Below are 18,445 nucleotides of genomic sequence, written 5' to 3'. Positions count from 1 at the left end.
GTGTGTGTGTGTGTGTGTGCGTGTGTGTGTGTGTGTGTGCGTACGTCAATATTTGGTGATTAGTAATGCAAAAGTATGTATAATTCTTTACGATTATTCTGATCATAGTTTTCTTATTACGATTCTATAAAGTCGTGGTGTTTCTCTGAGGAGTCACATTAAATCAGCTGAGCGAGAAAATACACGAGCTTTTATTTGGCACGTGTGCACTTTATATTTCCCTTGTATTTGTCAGTGCTTGTAAAAGCTTTGATATATTATCATCTCCCGGTGTGTGAAAAGTTACCTAAACGATTGTTTATCCACCCGGAACTTGAATAATTTTAAGAGGAACCATCTAGAAAATATAAAAATACGAAATCGTATATTTTATACTCTTTATGATAATAAATTCCTGAATAAGCATTTCGCGGCTTACCCTAATATATTTTGAATAAGAAAAAAAATATGTCAGATGGCATAAGGGAAATCTGAGGTAAAATCTAGGCTGGCAAGCTGACACTTTTCTCAAGATGGACACAAGGAAATCTGAAATTACAAATAGAGGCCGCATCTCTGGGATGAGGGCACTCGTGTTCGAGATTTTGCCAAACTAACACCTTGTCCATAATGCAGCAGCAACAAATCCAAAGTTTATAATGTAAACTCAAATAAAGTATAAAAACGGCTTTACAGATCCTTTTGCACTCTCTAGTGCTTTGCCCAGTAGTCTGAGGCATTCTTTGGGGCAATTTTTCTTTTATTCTGAATTTTTTCCTCTCTTCATGTGACTTCCCTGAGCCTACCGGAGTTCCCTTAAGGGCTCCCGTATTCGCCTGGGGGAGGGCATCAAATTTCCGTCCTTCGCCTGGGCAAGTTCCGCGGTAAGGAGGCGTCCTCCACATAACTCGATCCCCCTTTGGAAGTAGATAACGCAACCAGGCTTCCACTGGGGGGGGGGTAGAGGACGGAAAACTGATTTCGGGTCAAGGGGTCGGACCTGGTCCGATACCCAGGATGGATGCTACCCGGCAACCCCTTCTCCTCCTCAGGAGGAGGGGTGACCCATGACCACTCTACCACCAATTCGACTCTGAACAATGGAACCCCTACTAATGACAAATTCAGAAGACCTCTTTCCAAAATCCCTACCGAGAATGCAAGGTTCGCGAATGTTAAATGCGTGAATAAAAATCAATCACTTTTGAAAGTGAACTTCATCAAAAAGGCCCTTGATGGTCAAGTGGGCGGCGATTTTCATTTTGTCAAAATATTGTGAGAAGGAAGCCTCCCATTTAAAGTACAATACAACTCCCAGATTAAGGATTTACTTAAGCTGATCATGATCTCGGAGTTAAACTTACTATCCCTATTGACCCAAATACCTGTAAGGGAGTAATCTTTCACAGGGATTTGAGGACGATGGAAGAAAGTGAAATTCTCAAGGGCATGAAGGACCAAGACGTAGTGGACGTTCATTATATGACCAAGAAGGATGGGAATGTGTGAACGAAAATTGGACTTTGTTTTTTGACCTTTGCTTTAAATGAAACCCCCGAATATGTGAGTATCGGATACGAACACGTCCAAGTAAGACCTTACATCCAAAAGCCAAAGAATTGTAATAGATTCAAAAAAATCGGACACACCTCATTAAGATGCAATAGCAAAGACTCAGGCTATGCTGAGTGTAGTAGCCTGAAGAAGGAGACTGAGACATTAGCATATATGAGAAAACATGAAGTTAGTTATACTGAAGCTAAGAGGAAAGTGGAAAGTTTGACACACACACCTGATACTTCCTATGCTGCAGCAGTAACTAACGTCACAGTTTGTGCAAGTAATGTCAGTCAACAGCTTGCAGCTAAAGATAAGTAAATTGCTGAACTGAAACAAACTGTTAATTAATCATTCAAGTGTATCAACTGACTAAATTGGTTGATGAAATGGCTGCATAAACCCCATCATAAACATCCTACAGGAGGCTGATACCGATTCACAGTCCAGATCGTACCTCCCCATCCAGGTGACTCCTGTGAGGACTTGCCTGGCTCTCAATCGGTTTCTCAAGAGAGAGCAGGTCGCAATCTGCCAGTCACCTCCTTCGCTGGGAGATGCAGAACATGGAGGCTTCTGTCTCCAAACCATCCCGAGGGAGGTCCCCGGAAAGCGAGGGAGAGGAGGCGCCTCCCTCCCATAAAAAGAAAATGAAAACTGGCGGACAAGGCACTTCCAAACCCCATAAAACGTAATCTTCACATTAACCATTATACAATGGAACTGTCGAAGTCTTAGAACTAGAATAAATGACCTTAAATTATGCTATCCTCCTGATATTATAGTTCTCCAAGAAGCACACTTAACACACCTCGTCTTTGGTGAAGTTGTTTCGCTGAGGAACTACCATCTGTGTCGGAAGGATCGAGAGGTCAGGGGTGGAGATGGAGTCGCCATGTACATCCACCGAAGCCTCCCTTTCACTGAAGTGGCAATTGATTCTACTTTGGAGTTTGTCGCATGCAAAGTAAAAATTGATAACAAGCATCAGACATGTTCAGTTTGCTGTCCACCTGATAATGTGGTAATGTATGATGAGCTTTTTGCTCTTCAGGATAGTCTGCCACAAAATAAAGTAATTTTAGCTGATTTTAATGCTCATCATACGTTATAGGGTTTCCTACGGGCGGATGGTAGAGGTGAGCAAGTAGTTAAGTTGATTAAGGATTCTGATCTGGTCCTTCTGAACGATGGTAGTCCGACGCGGGAGGACGATAATACCAGTATTGAGCTTTATTGACTTATCACTAGTCTCTTCATCAATAGCAGCCAACTGCCTGTGGCACACCACTGACGACTCGTTGGGAAGCAATCACCTTCCTATTTTTATTGAATATTAATGCGACACACCAAGAACTCCTTCAGCAACCAAATTTAATGTAAAAAGAGCAGACTGGGTCGCCTTCACAAGGAGCGTCTAGGTCGAACTTGTTGGAGAAACTATTGATGATAAAGTAAAAAATATTCAGAATTCGATTTTAGATGCAGCAATGATATCCATTCCTAAAACTTTGACAGATAGCATTAAGCACAGAGTTCCATGGTGGACACCAGACTGCCACAGGGCGCTGCACCAACGCAACATGGCCTACAGGCTTTTCAAAAATAACATCACAAATGAGAACTTTTGCAATTACAAACTAGCAAGAGCTAGGGCTTGTAGATCAATTAGACAACAAAAAGTACTCCTGGCAGAGCTTTGTCTCTACAATTAACAGCACCACCACAATATCAGAGGTTTGGTCCACTGTCAATACTTTTCCAAACTCATGGCACTTCGCCCATATCATTTACATATTGAAAGGAGTGGGATATCCCAAATCTGCTATCTCCTACCATTCAACTGTACTGACAAGTTGCTTATACAAGATCATGGAACGCATTGTTAACAGTAGGCTAATACATTTTTTAAATTCCAGTAATTTGCTAAATGACGAGCAGTGTGGCTTCCGAAAGGAATGCCAAACTCTTGATCAACTAGTAAAACTGGACAGTCATATTGAAGAGACAATTGCCAAAAAATAATTTTTGATTTCAGTATTTTTAGATATAGAAATCTTGCTTTGTTTTATTCAATTCTTTTTATCTGACAACTTTCTGTAAAACTCTTTTCCGATTATGTCACCTTTTCGGACACTTTTGTCCAGGCAAACAGGGTCCCACAAGGAAGTGTCTTGTATTCAACATTATTTCTATGTATGATCAATGACATCTTACCAGCTCCCCCTCGGAATCTTAAATACTTGCTGATGATTATGCATTATGGCATTCTAGCCGTAATGCAGAATTCTCAGCAAATTACGTCCAACTGACACTGGATATGATTCATAACTGGGGCCTCCAGTGGGGTTTTCCACAAGAAAGATTATTGGGGTCATTTTTTTACAGGAGGAAGCCAAACATCAGGCTAACTCTAGACAGTCACCCAATACCTATTCAAAATTCTGCTAGATTTCTTGGTCTACCCTCTGATCATAGACTTACATTGGTCAGCAAAAGAATAAATCTCATCATCATCATCAAGGGGCTAACGCCGACGGGGGCGCATGGCCGCATCCACCCTTCGCTTCCAGCCACGAGGATCCCTCGAGGCGAGTCTCCAGGCAGGCACACGGCCCATCTCTAATTCCTCGCCACAGGTCTCGTCGAGCTGCTCAAGCCATGATCTCCTAGGTCGTCCCACAGGTCTCCTCCACCCAGAGTTGTCTCGCAGGGAGACAACCTGATGGGCATGGTCGTCCATAGGGAAGCGAGCTAGGTGGCCATATAGCCTGAGTTGGCGATCCCGGATTATGCAAGTAACAGGTCCCATGCCAGTCTCACGGTGTAACCGCCGGTTGGATACGTGGTCCTGCCAACTGTACCCCATGATCCGGCGAAGGGACTTGTTACAAAAGGTATTAAGGCGAGACTCCAAGACACTGGATAGCGTCCAGGTTTCGCTTCCATAGAGCAAAACTGGCAGTATCAAGGCCTTGAAGACACACAGCTTGGTCCTTCTGCATAGGTACCGACATCTCCAAACGCTCTTGTTGATCGAGTTCATGGCTCCTGTTGCCAGACCAATCCGTCTACTGACTTCCTGGTATGACAAGCCAGAGATATGGACTACGCTACCAAGGTATGTAAAACTTTCTGTGACTTCAACGTCCTCGCCACAAGCATGGATCGACTGAACGGGTTCCCCTAACAGGCCCCCAAAGTCCTGAATCTTGGTCTTGGTCCAGGAGACCTCTAGGCCTAGGGGCTTCGCCTCATTGCTAAATGCATCAAGAGCTGCCACAAGTGACTCCAAGGACTCAGATAGGATGGCAACATCGTCGGCAAAGTCAAGGTCTGAGACCTTAATATTGCCTAGTGTTGCTCCACACAGACTTTAGCTAGTAGCTCTGCCCATTATCCAGTCCATACAAGTGTTGAAAAGTGTTGGTGCAAGGACACAGCCTTGCCTCACCCCTGAATTAACAGGGAAGAAGTTCGACATACCCCCACCACACTTTACAGCACTTTCAGTACCAGTATAGAGGCTTGCTATCAGGCCAATAATCTGTGTCGGAATTCCCCTGAGCCTCAGGATCTCCCATAGCGATTCCCGATGCACCGAGTCAAACGCCTTCTTGAGGTCGATGTAGGCTGCGAGCAACCCACGACCAAACTCACGACGGCGTTCCACAATTACTCGAAGCGCTAGTATACGGTCTATTGTGGACTTGCCAGGAGTAAATCCAGACTGCTCCGGTCTCTGATGCCTCAGTAGGTGGTTGCGGATCCGTTTCAGAAGAATGTGGGCGAGAACCTTGCCTGGTATGCTGAGCAGAGTAACAATCCCAACGATACCCTTTCCCCTTCAATAAATGTCAAAGCACAAAAAATTTACTAAAGTGCATTTCTGATAATAAATGGGGAGCTGTAGAAAGATTTTGCTGATGATATATAAAGCCCTTATTAGGTCTAATGTAGATTATGGGTCAATCGTGTATGGTTCGGCATTAAATTTCATTTTGAAAGGTTTGGATGTTGAGCAGAATTCTTATTTGCGTGTCTGTCTTGGAGCCCTGAAGTGTACTCGGATCGAGCATCTTGAGGTGGAGTCAGGAGTACCTCCCCTCCAACTCAGACGCGGCCAGCTAGCACTAACCTATGCCACAAAGGTGGCTCGAGACCCGAGCCATCCTAATGGCATTAGAGGCACTAGGCCCTTTGCCACTCGACTCCACGACCTCGTCGAAAATGTCGATATAGATCTCTCTACCATCGATACCCTGGTCCATTTAAATATAACGCCTTGGGGAACCCCCAATTTTTTCCATCATGGATGCTTGGCTTCCATCAGCTAAGGCCATGGCGCCGGAGGTGGAGGTACGCCAGAGGTTCTGAGAGATTCTTATTACACATCTCCCCTTTTTCATATATATACCGACGGCTCCAAGACAGATGAGTGTTTGGGTGCGGGTTTATGGTCAACTGAATGTGAATTGAAGTTCAAACTGTCGAATTATACGTCAATCTTTCTTGCTGAATTATTTTCCATTGATAAAGCTTTAGATTTTGCATTATCGACGGCCCACTCTAGTATCCATGGCAATGAGCAGGCTGACAAATCAGACGGGTCAACTGGGGACCCGGACCTTAGCATAGTCCGTACAGATCTCTTATAAAAGCAAAAATCCATCTCCTGTGGTAAAGTGAGTGGACCAACCTGCAATTGACAAATAAAGTCAGATAAGAAATAGAATTGTGGGATACAACCCACAGGAAAGTCAGAAGGGAGGAGGTGGTTTTGGCTCGTCTCAGGGTCAATGCCACCAGAATCACCCACCTCATTCCCTATATAGAGAACTTTCCCTCCACAGTGCAACACCAGCTTTACCTTAAACCATCTTTTAGCAATATGCCCAAAATACTCAAACCATAAACAGCCACTAAAAAAATATCTCAGAATCAAAAATAAAGAATTTACAATATCAAATTACGTATCAGATAATGAAAAAAAATAATAAGTAATCACTTTTCTAAGGGATACAAAACTTTATGACCTTGTATAGACTGAAATAATGGATAGGATCCATTGACTTAAAGATCTTGGCATATATATATATATATATATATATATATATATATATATATATATATATATATATATATATTGTCAACTGCATGCTATATTTAGCACGAGAGGGAGTTCAAAATGCGTATGAACTATAAAACCAATGATTCTAAATGAAATGTTTAACAATTTCACTAGGCACACACGCATACCTTCAGTCATCCATTTATTCACTGTAGGCCTACTACTGTTTTGCCTTCAGTTAATGTTCTAAAATGATAGCATAGCATATTTCTTCTTTATTAAAACAATGTTTGGTTCTGACGAGAAGAAAACAAGCCACACATACCAAAACAATATATGAAAACTTTGATTTTGTGACAAAACACAAACAAGTATGCCTTTTTTTTCTTTTCTTTTTTTTATCTACACCAACGCATATACTGTACACGGATGTGCATCGACAAACAGAAGGAAACAAAGATAAATGACAAATAAAAGTAGAGCGCGAGATGACCTGCCCATTTCATCGGAATGAACAAGATTTTTTTCAAGATTCCAGGTTATTGGGAGTAAGTTCCAAGCCTTGATATTCACCCTCTTTGGAACCACCCAGCAGGTAGTTACCTGAGTTGAATTAAGCAAACGTGTATTTTCTCACTAGACTGTTCGAATGTGGATGCGACTCCTCAGAGAAACTTAAGGAATAATAATAGCGAAAACTATGATCAGATTTTGGTACAAGATAAAGGGCATTCAGATTAACTAAAACGAATTATACGTTATGTTTAGTTAGTCATCACCAAGTATTGATTTCGTATTTCCATAAACACCCACGCACACACACACACACACAAACACACACACACACACACACACACACACACACACACACACACACACACACACACACACACACACACACACACACACACACACACTGATAAAGCATCTATATATTGATATAATCAGTGTTTAGTGACGAAAAGAAAAAACCTAGTCACTTCATTAGTGACGGCCCAAGAGAGGTATTTTCAGTTATCAGCGGTTTTGCAAAGATTTTAATTTGATTTAGCTGCCATACATATGCAGCTATATGTAGCTATAATTGAAAATTGTGTTGAAAGAAGGGGGAAATGCCGCCTCACCTCGATAGGTGTTGCCATTTCGGTAAACAAACAATTTCAGGAAATCGCATTTTATAAAATGTTCCACTACAAAGTCAATTATAACTAATACAACATGTTTTGTTATTACTTATGTGAAGAAAACTAAAGATCAAATGCCTTACGTCATTTCCAAAAATAGATACTAATACACACATTGGTCATTTATTTTCTACCAATCACACTCTGTTACAAAACACCCTAGGATTTTTGCTTCAATCATAGAAATGTTTACATTGAAATGGCTACCAGATGTACAAAAGTGTACTGAAATATAATTCCGCAACCGTACCTGGAAATACTTGTGTAGTATTACCTGAGTGGAGAGTTCGGTCTCTAACGACAAAACACACACACACGCACGCACGCACGGGCGCGCGCGCGCACGCACACACACATACACACACACACACACACACACACACACACACACACACGCACACACACACACACACACACACACGCACACGCACACGCACGCACACATACACATGTGCACACACACACACACACGCACACACACACGCACACACACACAAACACACACACACACACACACACACACACACACACACACACACACACACACATATATATATATATATATATATATATATATATATATATGTGTGTGTGTGTGTGTGTGTGTGTGTGTGTGTGTGTAGATATAGACAGATAGATAGAGAGAGAGAGAGAGAGAGAGATCTTTTATTTGATTTGATAACATTTATTTACAGAGCAGTGTACATGCCCTGCAAAAAGCCAGGGTAAGATACCAAAGCATCTATCCAAACTGGTTGTGCTTCTATTTGTGTAGAGGGCTATCATTCAACATTAATGTTATATAAATGCCTGAAGGGCTTTGCTATTATCACTGTATTAAAATATCATCTGGCTGGTAAAATTATATCACTAATAATGTCAAATACAAGACCAGTGTCTATAATAAAGTTAATATAATCAACAAGTGCTAATCTGTGAACAGTACTATTTGATCGATGGGATGCAGTTTTTATGCAACACAGTAAGTAATGGATAAGATTATGCGACTTGGGCGCCTTGCACAGTTTGCAGTCGTTATAAGAAACTGGTTTTGCCTCCATAACTGCATCCTTTACATATTGTATAGTGGACTGATATCCTATGCGTAGCCTAGTCAATGTAACCTGCTGTCTCCGAGATAGTCCATGATAGACTTTATAGGGTTTGTCTATACTTAATGTCCCAGCAATACTCTCGTAATGCCAGATAGTATCATGTCCGTCTTTTTTCATCTTCTCAGTGGTCCACACCCAACTTTCATAATCTCGAAGACAGCTGATAACACGTGTTTTCATTTGATTGAAAAATAGCGGTACTACATAATATGGATCTTTATGATTAATTGATCAACTCTGTCACATAATGATATTCCTATATGAGAGGGTATCAGTACCCTGTTCTGATAGTTTAGAAATTTGGTAAAGGATATTTCTAGTTACCATGTTTTCTGGATTAAATGCAGTGAGCCAATGGAGAGCGCCTTGGCTGTCAGTAAAGACAGCCAGGTGTCGCTGCTGCGCACTACCTTTCTTAATGGCATGATATAACTTTCTTCAAAATCTATATCAGGAATTAGTACACCAATCCCTGCTGCTTTATGAGGATCATTGGAGGCATCACTGAGTAAGAATGAGTAAGAATGTCATCATCATAGGATTTGATGCTGCATATGTCTCCTACCTCATCGTTGATCTTGCACAGAGAGTGCATGAGTATATTAAACAGTGTAGGGGACAATACTCCCCCTTGTGGATTGCCTAGTTCTAATTTGCCATAAACATTCTAGGTGCCTTGGTACCACACTTTTGCTCTTCACGAAGATAGATAATCCTTAATCCATAACAGAAGCTTGCACTTGACTACTAAAAGTGTTAGTTCAGGATTGCTGAAGGGTGGCTCTATCGAATGCTCCCTTAAAATCTATGAAGTAAGAAGACTGTGCATTACTTCCATTTAGATATTGTGGAAAGAGGCCTGCCGTGTAGTTTAAGTTGAAGGGGATTTTTTCCCTTTGCCTTATACCTTTGCAAGAAGTTGGATGATGTCGTAGATGATTCCATCATCCCCAGGTGCAGTGGATTTGCTAGTCTTAATGACTGCAAGAGTTCTTCCCTTGTAGATGGGGCACCAGCCTCATCTAAGAGGTAGCACTGATAGTCAAATTAGTTTTTATGGCTTGATTTAAGGGAGTACCTGCATATGGATAATGGGAGACTATCAAGAGAAGAGTCCTCACACCCTTTCTGGATGTGGGTGGGGTGTTATAGTGCATGTATTGCCTTCAATCTTTCAGATTTCCTTCCATACCTTACTCATGGGTGTCATGGAGTCCATTGATTCTGCCAAGGCATAAAATCTTTCCTCCCAGTTTTGCCTCAGGATTTTTGTTCAGTTGTTGTGTTCCTCTACCTCTGGAGGATTTTTGCATAACAAGCACGTCAACATTTTCGGAGGGAAGGTACTGGAAGAGAGTTGCCTTGTGTTTCTGTAAACTCTTTATTTTCCAGTTAATACACTGCAAGAGATTACTTGATGACATTGATTATTTGACCATTTCCAAGACCTACTACAGGGTGATGCTGTTGCTGATCGAGGAGGAGCGTGAACACCCTTTCCTAAAGTTGAGATTGCTGAACTATTTGTTGTTGTATCATAAACATCATCTGCTCCATCTGCCGAAGTAGCATTTGTAGCAGATCCTTAATTTCTTCATTGCACTCTTGTTTTGGCCTGCTGCAGTGAAGGCTGAGCTGCAAATGATGCTGAAGCTGGTGCAGCAGATGGTGTAAGGATTGGTGTTGCAGCTGGTGTCGAAGCTGGTGCAGAAGCTATGCAGCATATGGTGCTAGGATTTTGGTGCTGCAGCTGGTCCTGAAACTGTTGCTGATGCTTGAGTTGACGGAGCTTTAACTCCTGTTGGTGCTGGTACTGTGGCCAGTACCATGGCTTCTTTTGCAGGGGTCATTACTGTTGACCTCTGCAGGTGTGGGAATTCCCCCACATCATCAAAGCGCAGGGCTAGAGGGGAGAAGTGACATTATGCTCTTGTCGGAAGTGCCCTCAGAATTCTTTTCTGTGCATTTTGAGCTTCTGTGTGAAAGAGAGCAGTACCGGCATCTCGATGCGTCTTGTGGACAGGCACGTGTTCCGTGGCCCCATTTGAGCATTTAGAGCAAAACGGGGTCAGGTATTTGAAGACAGCACAGTTAGGAAAATAAACATTTATACACACACTGGTCGCCTACGTGCATTGCTGCACATCTGGGAGTGTGCGAAGGAGCTTTCGCTTTTAATTTTAGTGTTTGTTCTTTGTATCACTTTAGAAATTATTATGTGAACATTATCACACACTGGATCAATATACAACTGTTAGGTATGTGAATTCCTGATTGTCAAGGCATCACAGACCTTTTAAGGCAGGTCACAAGGGTGTCGTGACATTAAATGGAGAGAGAGAGAGAGAGTGAGAGAGAGAGAGAGAGAGAGAGAGAAGAAGAAGGGGGAGAAAGAGTGAGAGAGGGTGAGTATATAGTCAAGATTACGAAATTTTACAACTGTCACCACCTTTCCCAGATCAACGATTAATTGTAGGAGTTGCAGTCACGTTACTAATGAAATGAATTAATCCTTACAGCACGTCGACCACCACTTCTACCTCAACAACTAGTACTTCCACATCAACAAGCACGACCACGTCAACAAGCACTTCCACATCAACAAGCACGACTACGTCAACAAGCACTTCCACATCAACAAGCACTTCCACATCAACAAGCACTTCCACGTCAACAAGCACTTCCACATCAACAAGCACGACCACGTCAACAAGCACTTCCACATCAACAAGCACGACTACGTCAACAAGCACGACCACGTCAACAAGCACTTCCACATCAACAAGCACGACCACGTCAACAAGCACTTCCACATCAACAAGCACGACTACGTCAACAAGCACGACCACATCAACAAGCACGACTACATCAACAAGCACTTCCACATCAACAAGCACGACTACATCAACAAGCACGACCACGTCAACAAGCACGACTACGTCAACAAGCACTTCCACATCAACAAGCACGACCACATCAACAAGCACGACCACTTCAACAAGCACGACCACTTCAACAAGCACTTCCACATCAACAAGCACGACCACGTCAACAAGCACTTCCACATCAACAAGCACGACTACGTCAACAAGCACGACCACGTCAACAAGCACGACCACGTCAACAAGCACGACCACATCAACAAGCACGACTACGTCAACAAGCACGACCACGTCAACAAGCACGACAACGTCAACAAGCACGACCACATCAACAAGCACGACTACGTCAACAAGCACGACCACATCAACAAGCACGACTACATCAACAAGCACGACCACATCAACAAGCACGACCACGTCAACAAGCACGACCACATCAACAAGCACGACCACCACATCGACCACCATACCACCCGCAGTATGCTTAAGGTCGACTGTCAACGGTGTGCGCTTTTGGAGGATTGGCACATCCAACCCGTCCTCTCCTTGTTACCACGGCTTCATTTCTAAGGTAGGTTTTCCACATATTCGATCTGCGTGTACCTACGGTTCCACTCTCGCTTCTGTGCCTCTGACAAAAAAAGTTACTGATAAATATCACAAATTACTTCTCAGACTATTTGTCCAGCCACAAACATACACAAACACGCGCACACGCACACACACAGACACACAGACACACACACACACACACACACACACACACACACACACACACACACACACACACACACACACACACACACACACACACACACACACACACACACACACACACCACACACACACACACACACACAACTACACTATTTTGAAAGGGATAGCATACAGTAAACAATTTGATGCATCACTTTATTTTTTCTGCTTTAGTTCAGCCTAGCTAGAGTGATCCTCACCGCACGAATAGATATAGAAATCCCAAATGGCGACGAAGTGGTCATTGAAAACCCTTACACCGCACCACTAAGGTATGTAATTTTCCTGATATGTGTTGTGCGAGCTAGCCAATGTTACCGGTAGGTTTATTAGCATTTACTTTCTACTAAATACTTGAGATATAGACCTTGATATACAAAAAACCACCACGTTGGAAATAAATATAAGATATAAATAGAAAAAGAGATAAGTTCTCCTGTCCGGATGAAAACCTGCTTTCTTTTATTGTTTTAAAGGCTAACAGGATCCATACCAAAGGGAAAAACCTACGTGCTTCCGAGCCAATTGTTCCAGGCCAGCTACACGCCATCGGCCAACCGGATTGGGCTGTGGATGGTCTTCAGTTTCACGCCTGTGACTGTGTCATGTGACAAGGTAATTATAGATCAAAATTAAAGCCATGCCAATACCGCTTCTGCATTAGAAGTAACTGAAATATGTACATGCATATATATATATATATATATATATATATATATATATATATATATATATATATGTATATATATATATATATAATATCGGGATTTTCACTTCTCTTTCTCCCACTCTCTTCTCCCCTTCCCCCTCTCTATATATATACTGTATATGTATATATATATGTGTGTGTGTGTGTGTGCACACACTTGTATGTATATATATGCATATACATATATATATATATATATATATATATATATATATATATATATATATATATACGTGTGTGTGTGTGTGTGTGTGTGTGTGTGTGTGTGTGAGGTGTGTGTGTGTGTGTGTGTGTGTGTGTGTGTGTGTGTGTGTGTATTTGTATATATATACAAATATATATGTATACAAATATGTATATACATACATGTATATATATATATATATATATATATATATATATATATATATATATATATATATATATATATATACATATATATATGTGTGTGTGTGTGTGTGTGTGTGTATACTTATATGTGTATATATATGTATATATAGATATATAGATATATATGCATATATATACTTATGTGTGAGTGTATGTATGTATATATACATATGCATATATATATATACATATAATCAAATATATGCATATATATACATATATATTTATATATGAAAGGTGGAATAATGCAATGTCGCATTGATATCGATAAATAACAACCCTCGCCGACCAGGACTCGAACCTAGGTCACTCCGGGTATGAAACCGGAGGCCAGTGCTAAACCAACCATGCCACACGACACACTAAAAGGAGTGTGCAACTAGGATCTCACTAGCTCCATAGACATTACCTATCTACTCATACTTGAGTAATGATAGCGAAGTTTAACGCACACTTTCATAAATATACCTCATTACATCTAACTTAGGATTTGAAATGCTAAATCAGTTTCAACCGAGTGCCCACGGGGAGTGTGCGTGAAACTTCGATATCATTACTCAAGTATGAGTAGATAGGTAATGTCTATGGAGCTAGTGACATCCTAGTTGCACACTCCTTCTAGTGGGTCGTGTGGCATGGTTGGTTTAGCACTGGCCTCCGGTTTCATACCCTGAGTGACCTAGGTTCGAGTCCTCGTCAGGGAAGGTTGTTATTTATATGTATATATGTATGCATATATACGTATATGCGTATATATAGATATATACATGCATATTTATATATACATACATACATGCATATACATATAGGTATGTGTGTATGTATGCGTATGTGTGTGTGTGTATGTATGCATATATGTGTGTGTATGTATATATATATGTGTGTGTTTGTGTGTGTATGCACACACACACACACACACACACACACATACACATACACACACACACACACACACGCACACACACACACACACGCACACACACACACACACACACACATACACACACACACACACACACACACACACACATATATATATATATATATATATATATATATATATATATATATATATATATATATATATATATATATATATATATATATCAACACACACATTATATATGTCTATTAATCTCTGATTGGGGTGATTGGGCTCATTACACCTTGAACATTATAGTATGCAGTGTTAGTGAGTATGGTGAATATGACTAAATTAATTAATTACATAGGCAACCTCTTCCTCAAGAAATTCAGGGCTGCAGATCCTCGGTGTTCTGAGGAAGAAGCCAATTACAACACCAGATTTTGTTTTGTTGCTGTGGGTGGAGTAATAATGGATATAATCATCTTTATTTGTAGGCTTCCTATATACAGAGAAACGTAGGCCATCGTCACCCCAATGGATCAGAGAGACCTCTCATGGGAAGATGGAAGCTGCTAGGTTCAAGAAGAAGCCGAGAGATTTACTCCTGCGTTTAGCCGAGGGTAAACGCCTACAAAAAAGGATGATTATATCCATTATTACTCCGCTCACAGTAACAAAACAAAATCTGGTATTGGGAGGATGATTGCCAATGTAATTAATTCTTTCATGAAACACAAATATCCCTGAGGCTTTCTGCTAAACCTCAGAAAGAAGGCGAAGAACATACTCGCAAGATCAGACTTGCTTGCTTGCTTGAGATTTGCGAAGTTCTGGCTTCGCCCGGGCCTTTCTCTTATGGCCCGGCTGTGTCAGCTTTTTTATGGCTGTCTCATTTGTGTGTCTGACACTCGGTGCTTACCGTGGCGGTGGGATTGCCAGCAGGCGTTCCTGTAGCCGTGGTGTAAGCATCTCGCATAATCTCTTTACCAGCACGACGGCTGTGTTCTGCGGGCTTTGTCTTAGGAATTGCGTGTGCACGCAATTCTCTAAGATCAGACCCTGCACCCTCTTCTAAAAATATTCTCATATTACCGCCATGTAGCATTCGGCAAGACAGTGAGAATCACCAGCACATCTGGGGGAAAGATACATGACTTAATACGAGACAGAGAGCAGCCCGAAAGCAACCCTTATAGTTTTGTATATCGCATACCCTGCAGCAGATGCGATACAGCATACTTTGGTGAAACAGGCCGTGGTTTCAGCACCAGGATCAGCGATCATCGAGCTAAAATCCGTCGCCACAGGACTTCCAACACCATGGTGGTACATGTAGATGAAGCTGGCCATCTACCGAACTGGAAGGAAGCAGAAATAGTCCATGAAGGACTGAAGAAACGAAAAGAAAAATGATGGAAGCAGCATACATCGCGACGGAGAGTAATGTCAACAGCATCGGGCAGATTAAAACTATCCAAGGTCACGGCATCAATTATACGAACAACGAGTGGGAGATCACAGTCGTCAGGTGTTTCGTCAGCTCATACTGTAATCTCTTTGATGTATGTATTTCTGACCAAGTTACAATAGAAACCGGTCAAATACATCTCTTGTATTGTGAAGATATCATTCTCATTCATACCCTTTATATATATATATATATATATATATATATATATATATATATATATATATATATATATATATATATATATATATAGAGAGAGAGAGAGAGAGAGAGAGAGAGAGAGAGAGAGAGTTACTATATGTGTATATATATACATATATATATACATATGTACACATATACATATATATTTATATCTGCCTGTGTGTATATGTGTGTTTATACTAACACAATCATTACTGAAGAACAACAACAACAAAAAAATAAAACGTAAATTTCATTATGACAAAATACTGAAAACTTGAACCAAAAAACGCACTAAAATTTATCATAATTTGCTTTCAACACTTTTTTGTTTGTTTGTACGCGACTTCTTCTCCTTGCAGCAACTACTTGCAGAGACGGATCGAAAATCACTGCTAAGTCCACGATACCCTGACAATACACCTCCGAGGGGGAAGAAGTGTGAATACAGAATAAGGGTAAGTTTGTGTATCTGTTGACATTATTAGAGAAATATAAACAAAATGTATATCACGCCAAAGTAAGAAGATTCTTCCCTCGTATCTGATTCTCTGGTACTATTACTTTACCTAAATAATTGCATAGAAAATATGAGATTGAAACTATTCTCTCTTCAGGCATCAGATCCGACGAAGCGGGTTGCATTGCACATCTACAGGCTCCGACTGAACGCCCCAAGTTATTTGGCCGTCAATACAAAGGGTAACACGCTGTATGACGCGTCCAACAGGGTGATTCTCAGAACTGGCTCGGAGGGAGAAACGTATTTCTCCACCGGAAGATTCATGAGATTGTATTTCACCAACCCGGGAGGTGCTCAAGGCTTCAAACTTCGATACAGGCAAATATAACTTTTAAAGCATAAAGGAAAAGATCAATGTAAAAGCCACGAACACACGCACACTCACTCACTTACGTACTTTACATAAGCACACACGCACATTCTCTCTCTCTCTCTCTCTCTCTCTCTCTCTCTCTCTCTCTCTCTCTCTCTGTGTCTGTCTGTCTGTCTGTCTGTCTGTCTGTCTGTCTGTCTCTCTCTCTCTCTCTCTCTCTCTCTCTCTCTCTCTCTCTCTCTCTCTCTCTCTCTCTCTCTCTCTCTCTCTCTCTCTCTCTTCTCTCTCTCTCTCCTTCTCTCTCTCTCTCTCTCTCTCTCCCTCTCTCTCTCTCTTCTATATCTCTCTCTCGTCTCTCTCTCTCTCTCTCTCCCTCTCTCTCTCTCTCTCTCTCTCTCTCTCTCCATATATATATATATATATATATATATATATATATATATATATATACATATATATATATATATATATATATATATTTATATATATATATATATATATATATATATATATATATATATATATATATATATATACACACATCAAACACAGACTGTTGTTGAGACTTGATTTTCTAACAAATAAAGTATGAATATGATATAGATTTACAACTGATATAAAGAGAAATCTCTAAAACATTCTAAAACATTATTCTAATGTTCAGAAGATACAGATTAATAATAATGTTGATATTGATACAGCAAGGCAGTTGTAAAGATAATAAACATAGCTCCAACAAGACCAGTGATTTCCTACCGTCAAATCAATACTTGATCAACATATATCACAAAAAATAATAAAGTGTGCATCTCTGCTACTCCGAAACTCAAGAAAATTAGCACCTGTGGAGTTTGATAGAAAATATCTGGATTTTTACTTCTCTCGCTCTCATTCTCTCTCCACTTGTAGCAACTTGCATACGATTTCTTCTCGCAAAGATTAAAAGAAGTGCTCGCTGCCACCACCCATTTAATTGACGTATGGGAACGTTTCGAATGTATGTGGAGATGGATAACGAAGTGTAGGGAAGAGTGGAAGGAACGGAGAGATAGTGGATAGGCGTAGTATAGGCGTGTGCAAGGGATTCATTCCCTAAACGCAGATGGTATACGATTTAGTATTACCTTGAATATGTTTATTAATCTCTGACTGGGCTGATTGGGCTCATTACACCTTTAACATTATAGTATACAATGTTAGAGGGTATGGAAAACGTGACACAATTAAAACTTTGAGATAGTTTTTAAAACAATAAGAGAGAACACAACTAAAACGCAAAAGTATAACAAAACAAACACAAGTAAAACACCCAAAGAAATCAAACAAATAAAATAATGAAATAAAACACGAACTTAAAATGCTTAAAAATAACTTAAAGTAAGACGAAACTCCGATATTCATATATAGTTCACTTGCTTGTTTAAATGGGTCACAAATGTCTCCCAAA

General features: G+C 40.7%; 1 protein-coding gene across 1 annotated transcript in view; it reads left to right on the top strand.

Moving 5' to 3' along the window:
• LOC119572854 (cell wall protein DAN4-like) overlaps positions 1–17,148 on the top strand; it is a 19,885-nt gene extending 2,737 nt beyond the window's left edge. The window contains exons 2-6 of the mRNA XM_037919791.1: positions 11,426–12,359; positions 12,719–12,816; positions 13,021–13,159; positions 16,525–16,620; positions 16,780–17,148. Coding sequence (XP_037775719.1) covers positions 11,426–12,359; positions 12,719–12,816; positions 13,021–13,159; positions 16,525–16,620; positions 16,780–17,013 — 1,501 coding nt within the window. The 3' untranslated portion in view covers positions 17,014–17,148. The remainder of the gene's footprint in view (positions 1–11,425; positions 12,360–12,718; positions 12,817–13,020; positions 13,160–16,524; positions 16,621–16,779) is intronic.
• Positions 17,149–18,445: the final 1,297 nt, after the last annotated feature.

This window comes from Penaeus monodon, chromosome 5 (assembly GCF_015228065.2).
Source record: "Penaeus monodon isolate SGIC_2016 chromosome 5, NSTDA_Pmon_1, whole genome shotgun sequence".
Taxonomy (NCBI): domain Eukaryota; kingdom Metazoa; phylum Arthropoda; class Malacostraca; order Decapoda; family Penaeidae; genus Penaeus; species Penaeus monodon.
Note: the sequence above shows the minus strand (reverse complement) of the source record. Positions and strands in the feature narration are given on the sequence as shown.